Source organism: Pipistrellus hanaki (genome assembly GCF_964339955.1).
Source record: "Pipistrellus hanaki genome assembly, chromosome: 3".
Classification (NCBI taxonomy): domain Eukaryota; kingdom Metazoa; phylum Chordata; class Mammalia; order Chiroptera; family Vespertilionidae; genus Pipistrellus; species Pipistrellus hanaki.
In genome coordinates this window covers 130,981,648-130,990,801 of record NC_140505.1, presented here as the reverse complement: position 1 = coordinate 130,990,801, position 9,154 = coordinate 130,981,648, and the positions used below count along the sequence as shown (strand labels likewise).

At 35.8% G+C, this 9,154-nt stretch overlaps 1 protein-coding gene across 1 annotated transcript; it reads right to left on the bottom strand.

Annotated features, from left to right (window-relative positions):
• Positions 1-763: 763 nt before the first annotated feature.
• Positions 764-4,133, bottom strand: IFNG (interferon gamma). Its single transcript, XM_084879720.1, has 4 exons — positions 3,924-4,133; positions 2,716-2,784; positions 2,439-2,621; positions 764-1,343 (listed from the first exon to the last, which is right to left on the bottom strand). Exons 1-4 carry the CDS (start codon positions 4,029-4,031, stop codon positions 1,218-1,220), a joined length of 486 nt encoding a protein of 161 aa, XP_084735846.1. The 5' UTR covers positions 4,032-4,133; the 3' UTR covers positions 764-1,217.
• Between the last annotated feature and the right edge of the window lie 5,021 nt (positions 4,134-9,154).

Here is a 9,154-nt window from a genome sequence, read left to right as displayed (position 1 = left end):
GTTCAATCCCTTCCCCCAGTGATCTGCAGGGAATGGACTAGTGGGTCCCTGGAGAGTGTTAAGTTGGATCTTCCTGGTGAAGCTGCCCAGATGACCATGCTTATAACGTCTGGCTTCCCCTTTGCTCTCTTCCTATTACTAATATTATCCAGCTAATGATAGTAACAACATTACTTGGTAATGGAAGAACCAAGATTATAACCCAGGCCTCTCTCCCTAAAGCTCACAATCACTATTCATACCCAGAGATGTTTGTCCAAGGTGGACAGAGGAGATGGGGGAGGAGGGTACCAAGATGAAGGATGTAATGGGAAGTTGAGGGAGAAGGTACAAATAAATCTTTGTGTGCCAAGCTAAACAATGTGGACTACTTTCTAAAGCAGCTGCTCTGAGATAAATGGTGACATAGTTAAATCTATATTTTGGAAAGATAAACAGCTGCCAAATGGAGCAGTGGAAGCAAACAAATTGCCAGTAGAAGCACCATATTTAATGGAGCTTAATCTAACTCTAAGATTTCCACAGCTTAAAATGACTTTCCTCCTACTAATTCATTAGTACATAGTGCATTTACCAAAGACCTCCTTAGAAAATGTCTGAAACAACATAAATAGTTATAAAATTATGTTTTATTCATATATATTAAATATTGATAAATGAAAAAATAAAATATTTTGCATTTGAATACAGTCACAATTATCAGTGATATTCAGAAGCACCAAGCATGACATGAGATGAGATACTATGTTTTTTATCAGGGGACAAGTCATATGACCTACACATCCAAGTGTTGTGTGACATGCCATTAAAGCAGTGGCTCAGAATGCAGATATGATTTCAAATAGACAGGAACTGTATGACATCATTTCATTTATAAGTGTTCATTATATCAGCAAGTGAAATAAATGCACAACCCAAACCCACAGGGTCTGGCTTCAGTCCGCTGCCTACTTGGTCCCTGAGATAAAGCCTTATAAATCACATAGTTTTGCCTCATCAGAAAAGAAGGGTCAAGTGAAATAGTCATAGATTACAGAAATTATAAATAATACATATATTAATAGATATTCATTTTCATTAGATAAAAATTGCTATTATAAATAATTTGATCCTGAGTTTAAAATAGATTCCCCATATAAATAATGTAAAATATTAAATATTAATAAATAAATTTAGATTTAAAAATTCAAATATTGCAGGCAGAATGACCATTATTTCTATGCTTTCCAGCCACGAAACAGATTCTGACGCCTTTTCCGCATCTTTGTGTTAGATTTTGACAGCTCAGTGATCACATTGAAGAGTTCACTTATGGCTTTGCGCTGGACCTTCTGATCATTTACCTATTGAAAAGGATACAACAGTATTAATTTCAGGCATACAAGCTATCAGAATATTCTACTGTTGATGGTATAGTTCGTGAAAATGAAAGTATTCCTTTAAAAAGATGATTTTTATCTTAATATATAACAGTGATTTTTTCCAGTAGTAAATATAATAATTAAATTGCTAGTTATGCTGTAATAGGGTGGGACACACATTTTAACCTTAAGTGTACTGCTCCAGAACTCTCAAAATTAAATAGTGAAAAGCCCCTGAAGTGGAATGACAGACATTTTGGTTTGAATTATTTTTGAGCAATAATTTAGAACCAGTCACTTAACCTTTCTCAACCCATGTTTTAGATAACTCCTAGGTTCTCTACAAATTCTACTACCTTATACTTTAGTCTTTGCTGTATCAAATAAGTTACAGTAGGTTAGTGGTTCTCCCCTTTGGTGTCTAGCAGAATAACCTGGAGACCTAATGAAGAACTCCGAGGTCCCGGTGCAGGAAGAGGGCCAAGGCCATTGCTTGGTCACTAAGCTCTGCAGGGGATGCTGGTACCCACCAAAGTTTGAGAACCACTGAAGTAGGTCTAGTACTTTTTAAATAGCAAGTCCACGACAAATGAACACTGTAATTTTTAATTTCCCCCAAATTATGTCATTTCCATCATTTCCATAAAGGGATTAAAAATAAATCATTTTTATATGGTAATAAGCAAGTACTGCTATATAAACATCTAAAATTGGAATTGCAGCAAATTTCCCTGTATTCTGCCTTCTATTCCAGCACATTGAACTATTTCCTCAGATAAGCCAATAACAACATTTAGGTAAATTCATGTTTAATAAAATAAGGACCATTTACTTTCACCTTGGCTCTGCCACTATGTTTTTTTTTTTTTCTAATGCTGAAAACTCTGTGGCTACCTTGTCACATTCCTGAGAATTCTAGGCTGCAAGACTAGTCACTTAATAGCATAACATGCCTTAAATATATTAGCAATTGAGTAAAAGAGGAAACCGGTTGAGAGTTCACTTAAGATTGCCCATCCTGATACTTTTCCAAGAGCCTTTGCAATGAAATCAAGGAAAGAATTAAGATCAACTCACTGGAATTTGAATTAGCTTCTTGAAGTCTTCCATTTTGCTGTTGCTGCTGTTGAAGACTTTAACACGCAGCTCTTCCTTGATAATGTTCAGGCTATTTTGAATGGTATTGTTATCTTCAATGTTTTCAAAGAGTTTGAAGTAGAAGGAGACAATTTGGCTCTGAATTATTTTTATGTCACTCTCCTTGGGAGAAAGAGCACAAAGAGAGATTGATAAGAATTTATCCACTGGAAAATAAGCAACAGGAAAATCAGTCAAATGGAAATATTCAGCTTACCCCTTTCCAATTCGTTAAAATGTCTAAGAAAAGAAGTCCACCATTCGCCACATCTGGACTCGTTGCATTCTGGAAAAACAAGGGGGGACAATTGGTTTACAATTACTCCATAAATTGCCCTAAAATGCTGACAATACTCAATGATTTTCTTTTCAATCCTTGGTTTATTTCTAACAAGTACCCCCAAAAGCTGTTATGTTGGATATTGCCAAAGACTATCATGCCATTTTAACTTTCATATAATCCTTAAATTGCAGTGTCACAAATGAACTCAACAAGACAGATGATACTTCAGTTTTCTCAAATAACCATAGTGGGGGTTTTCTGTTGTTTTGTTTTCAAGCCTAGTAAGGAAATCAGCAACCCACTATAAAATACTGCCCCCCTATGGTACAAATCTTTACAACATCTCCTGTGTCCTATCGGATGTTACTTCAACTTTAAAAAATAGTTCTAGGTGTGAGAGAGAGGTTTGATGTTGTGAGAATAGCATCACCTGTGAAAGCTTAAATGTAAGTACAATAGCTATAATTATAATAACTAAATTTTGTACAAATAAAATATTTAAAAGGCAAACACACTAAAGTAACCATAAGTATAATTTTAAGAGAAAGCCACATAACAAAACAAAAATATTTAGTTATTTATAATTCCTAGAGAATCTCAGCAAGGAACTGAATTCAAGGGTAATTCATAAATGGGGTAGTAGATTTTTTAGATCACTTTTTGGAGAAAAGCACCTATAAATGATTTTTTTAAAGCCAAAGCTTTAAGAACCTCACCTTCTTTAATTGATTAATTATTTCAGGTTATCATTTTAATGCTAATCTTGACCCTTTACTATCACCATCATGGTAGTCTGAGAAATCAAAAATTAATAGCCAGTCTTTTTTTTTTCAATATGTTATATGCTACTTGACATTACAACTGCATAGATTCTTACCACAAAATTATCAACCTGTTTTATACCCATATTTTACCCATCTTTTGAAAGATTCATGAATGCCCCCTTCTATAAAAAATTTGAGTAGAGGGATAAAGCAAAACACAGATCATTGAATTAAAACTCATCCAGTCAACAGTCTAAATACCACCAGGTCTTTTCAAGATGACTGTGGACTAGAAATGACAGCCTATCATAGATACATTCCAAGTCAGTGTTCAGTCATTTCAACCACAAACAAGTATTATTAAAAGGTCATACTTACAAAATATCTCTTCAGTTTTTCTGTTTCGTTGAAAATTGTGGACTGGCCGTAGCAGCTAGAAAAGATCACGCAAAGCTGTAAAGCTAAGATGTAACTTGTGTATTTCATCGTTCTGAAGAGAGTTGGGCCGAAGTCGTTGAAATCGGTAGCTCCGGAATTGAGTTGATCAGGTCCAAAGGACTGAGCTGATCTTTCTCTTCTAACAGCCAAGCTGTAGACGCTCAGAAGAATGTACTGCATCTCCTTTTGCTGCTGGTATTTATACCTAGTTGGAGTCTCGTCGGGATTACGTATTTTCACAAGTTTTTTTTTAAGAAGAGATGGTGACAGATAGACGGAGATGCTAGTTTGTATTAATAACTATGGTTTTGTGGCATTTTGGTATTGTACTTAGAGTTTCCTTTCAACTCCTTGGGACTTCTGACAATGAGACAGACCCGTTATGCCCACCATGCCATTCTTGTGGGATTCTCTGAAAGCACTTTTACTTCACACCATTCGGGGATTAGAAAATTTTTTGCACTCCTTTTGCCCTTGTAAAAAGTTGGCTCCAATGTGTTGACAGAGCACATTGATAATTTGTTTGTGGTTGGGAGCAAGTGAAAAGGAAATTCTAGGGGTTCTCAAACCTTTACAAACGGGGTGCTTTTTTACATTTTTTCTTGCAAGTAGCCAAAAAGCAAGGAAAGAATGTGGTTAAAAGACCAATGTGGTGAGGAAATCCTTCATCAGAGTTAGTTAGTATAATTTTAAATTGCTCTGGACCAATAATGCCCAATAAAAATCCCATGTAAGCCAAATAGATACACTTAATTTTTTTAGTAGCCCCATTAATAAAGGTAAAAAGAAACAGGCAAAAATAATTTTTAAATATATTGTATTTAAACCAATATATTCAAAATATTTCTCTCTCTCTCTCTCTCTCTCTCTCTCTCTCTCTCTCTCTCTCTCTCTCTCTCTCTCTCTTTCTCTCTCTCTCTCCCTCTCCCTCTCTATTTATATATAAATATATAACATTAACAAAATATTTAAAATTCTTTTTGTCATACTAAATCCTAGAAATATGGTACACATTATATACCTACAGCAAATCTCAATTTAGACTAGTCAGATTTCAAATGCTCAAGTCAGTATGGCTAGAGGCTACTGTGTTAAACAGTATAGCTCTATGATCAATAGTCCCAAATAACCAAGAGAAGTTTTTTTTTTTTTTTTACTTTTATATTTCTTTTCCTTCCAAATGCAAAAAATAGGATTCTTTCTCCTTTTTTAGTAATTTATTTATGAACTAAAACCAGTGTGGATGTCACAGAAGGCCTGTCACGCTTTGGTTCCAACCCATCTTGCATTTCAACCTGCACTGTATGCACTAACATATCATGTTTGTGGATGCAGACTTGAATCCTGGTTCCACTATTATCTAGCTATGTGATTTTGAGCATCTGTGACTCTCAAATAAGCCTAATATTAGTATCTCCTTCTATGCCTCAGTTGAAAATTAAATCACACAATACATATAAAGTGCTAAGAATTTTGCCTGGCATGTAGTGAGCACTCAGTAAAAGTTATATATTATTATTTGAGCATGGTGGTATAACTAGACATTCCCATAAACATGCACTGAACTTTCGCTTATCCTATTCCTTTGCTCTTGAGCTCTCATTCCCTTCATCTGTGCCCCTGAGGGTGGTGCCCATGCACTCAATCCCGGACTAAAAAGCATTATTTGCATGAGTTCTCCCCAAATTATCCTTTTTAAAATTAAGTACACTAGCGTAGCACTTGGTTCATATTCTTCTTAGAATCCTGATCCCTCAATTTCATATAGTTATTCATGTATTATCTCCTTTGTTAAATTCCTTAAAATCAAAAGTTGTCTCATTGCTTTTACATTTTCTTTTTTCTCTTTTAAAAAGAAAAGAAAATATGTTGAAAGTATTACATAACTCCCCTTTATACCCTTATTGAACCCTTCTAGCCCACCTCTACCACCCGCCCTGGGCCTTCAACAGTCTATTGTCTATGCCCATGGGTTATGCATATAGGTATATAAGTTCTTTGTTTCATTTCTTCCCACCCACCCTCCCCTGCCTTCCCTCTGAAATTTCATAGTCTGTTCCATGCTTCTATGTCTCTGGATCTATTTTGGTCATCAATTTATTTTGTTCATTAAATTACAACACTTTTCTTCTCTAAAAACATTTTAGTCTAGAGATTTGTCCACAGACATCACTGAATAAACATGAATTTGAATACTTAATTTAGGATCTACTTTGAGTTATTTCCCCTCACATCCTAATCCCAATGTTATCAGACCTCACCTGTAGAAAACTAGTTTTTAGCCGAAACCGGTTTGGCTCAATGGATAGAGCATCGGCTTAGGGACTGAAGGGACCTGGGTTGGATTCCGGTCAAGGGCATGTGCCTTGGTTGCGGGCATATCCCCAGTAGGGGGTGTGCAGGAGGCAGCTGATCGATGACTCTCTCTCATCGATGTTTCTAACTCTCTATCTCTCTCCCTTCCTCTCTGTACAAAATCAATAAAATATATTTAAAAAAAAAAAAGAAAAAGAAAAGAAAACTAGTTTTTAAATAAGTAGAATATACGATTATTTTGGAAACATGACGCTATGTCTTTAGCCAAATCCTGCTTCTTAGGACAATTCCCTGTATATTTTATTGGAAGCCACCTGAAAACTCTTCGAGGGATTATCTGCTCAAAGAATAAACCAAGATCAAAACATATCTGCACAATCAAAGCCTCATGTTACGCCATTGGAAAATGTGAAAAGTCCACTGCTGCCCACAAAGCTCTAGTGTAGTGGTCCTCAAGGCAAAACATGACCCAAGGAGTGTGCTTACAGGTAACACAGTAACAAGAAAACCTTATCAAACCCTTGAGATACACTGCAAGCATTCAATATCTTCCAGAAAACCATTGCCCAAACTCCATGTTCCTGGAAGAAATATTCCCATCTTTATGGAAAGGAGTTATAATTATTCTCTTGATTCATTCACTGGAATATGGTATTGGGGGCGAGGAGTTCAGAATAGTGAGATATGCAAGTGGGAATTACAAATTGTCTGGGCCTTTGTAAATTGAAAGTGCCTATTTAAAATTACAGATACATTAGAAATATGTTTACAATATGGCCTGCTGTCTAGGATTAGCAACTACATGGCTAACATCCAAGCTCTATTAACACTGATGGCATGACACAGAATTATGTGAAGCATAACACAGAATTATGAAATTATAGAGATGATCTATGGCCTATTCCCTCACTTGTTAGATTTGTAAATCAAGACCCAGAAAAAGAGTGCTGTGTTAAAATTCATTCAACGGGAAAATGCAGAGCTGAGTGTGGAACCATGACTTTTTCCCTAATCCACCTGTCCCCCAATCAATCAATACCCATTAAGGTTATTGTATGTGCCTAAAACTGTGTTAGATGTAAATTCAAATCATTATATCCTACCAGACTTTGGTTTCTGAATTTTTTTCTGTAGAATTTGTGAGATAAAAGTTATTCTTTAATTCCTTTAAAAAAAATAGTAAGACTGCAAATAAGAGGTTTAAAATTAGAAATCCCAGCAGGCCCAAATTCATGGACTAAAACCTGCACCATCTATCAGGACCCCACTTGGTTACAATAGCCCACATTTGGTTTAGTGCACTGCTGTTACCTTCCTAAAAGTCCTAACAGGTTTTTAACAAGGGGCCCCCATTTTCATTTTGCACTGGTTCCTGCAAACTACATAACTGGTCTTGCATCCTAGGCTAGAAGTGAATCTTAATATATTAGATTTGCATCTTTTAACACAGGATTCTTTGGTTTAGCATATTGTTACTACAGTAGTACATACTTTTATGATCTTTTCCTGTCTTATGAACTTTACCAAAGATATTTCTCTCTCTTTTTTGACTGTAAAGCACCTTAAGTTGCACATGCAAACTAGAGGTTTCACACTTTGTTGGTTCAGCCAACACTGAGGCTGCAGAATAATTCATCACCAAGGTATTCTTTCAAAGTTTTGCAAACCCACCAAGAACCCAAGTGTGACCATATCCGTAAAACAAAGGGACTGAAAACTTTCTTTCTTCTTTTCAGCTAGACTTTCTTTCTGAAAACTGGCTATGGTTATACATTCAGCGTCAGCAAGATTTCTCAGTCATATCTCATGCTATCCTTAAGTGAGTAGGTAGTCGTAAGGCAAAACTTACACCTTGGTTGCCCTTTTTCCTCTGTGATCAGCAGTCATATCCCTAGCACTCACAACCAAATCATCTCATCCAGACTTTGGTGTCGATTTCTTCCACAGAGTATATGAGTCAATGTTGGATCCATGCCCCCACGCTATTCTGACTTCCGCAACTCCTGACATCATTAAAGCTGAGCCTACGGAGGAAGAATGACATACAAAATGGAAGTCCACGGGGAGTCAGGTTTCCCCCGCAATTTGACTCATAAAATCCCATATGTTAAAGGATGATTTTCTGAATCCCCCTTTTTCTTTCATGCCATCTGGGCAACTCTGAGAGGTGATTTAAAGAATATAGAGAACATTAAATGTACAGGACTACGCTCCAACCAACAGAGCTACCCAGCCAGGGCTAAAATAGCACCTTTTTTAAAAAAAAAACACAATTAAAATGTAGTACATATTTGAGAATTTAGAAAATATTGAAGAAAAAAAAAAGTTACTCAAAATTTAACCAGAATTAAGATTTTTGTGTTTTCCCTTTCCATGTATCTACATGCACTCTGCTTTTCACCTCTTCAGAAACAACAACACAATCCCAACAGCAACCATCCCAGCATAGTTTTGTGTTTAATTAGTGTCTTGTGTTTAATTAGGTACTGCATTCTGGGGGACAATTATACTGTATTATGTCAATAAACTTTTGCCTTCTGCAAAACAAAAAACAAAAACAAAAACAAAACAAAACAAACAAAAAAGAAAGAATATAGAGAACATTATGCTTGTGTATTACGGTCATCAAATTACAATATTTTCCATTTTATGTCAGATGGAATTTTGTATCGACAAGGTTCACCCTCTTAAGGTGATATTTTTATTCCACTGGGAATTTTAAAGCCCCTGACAAGTGCCAACTACTGGAATTATCTTGGGGTTACCAAAGACAGATGGGACAGTTCTGTTGTGAAAATATTTATATTTAAATTTCAACCAATTAGTAAGTCCTTATTGAGCACTTACTACATGTC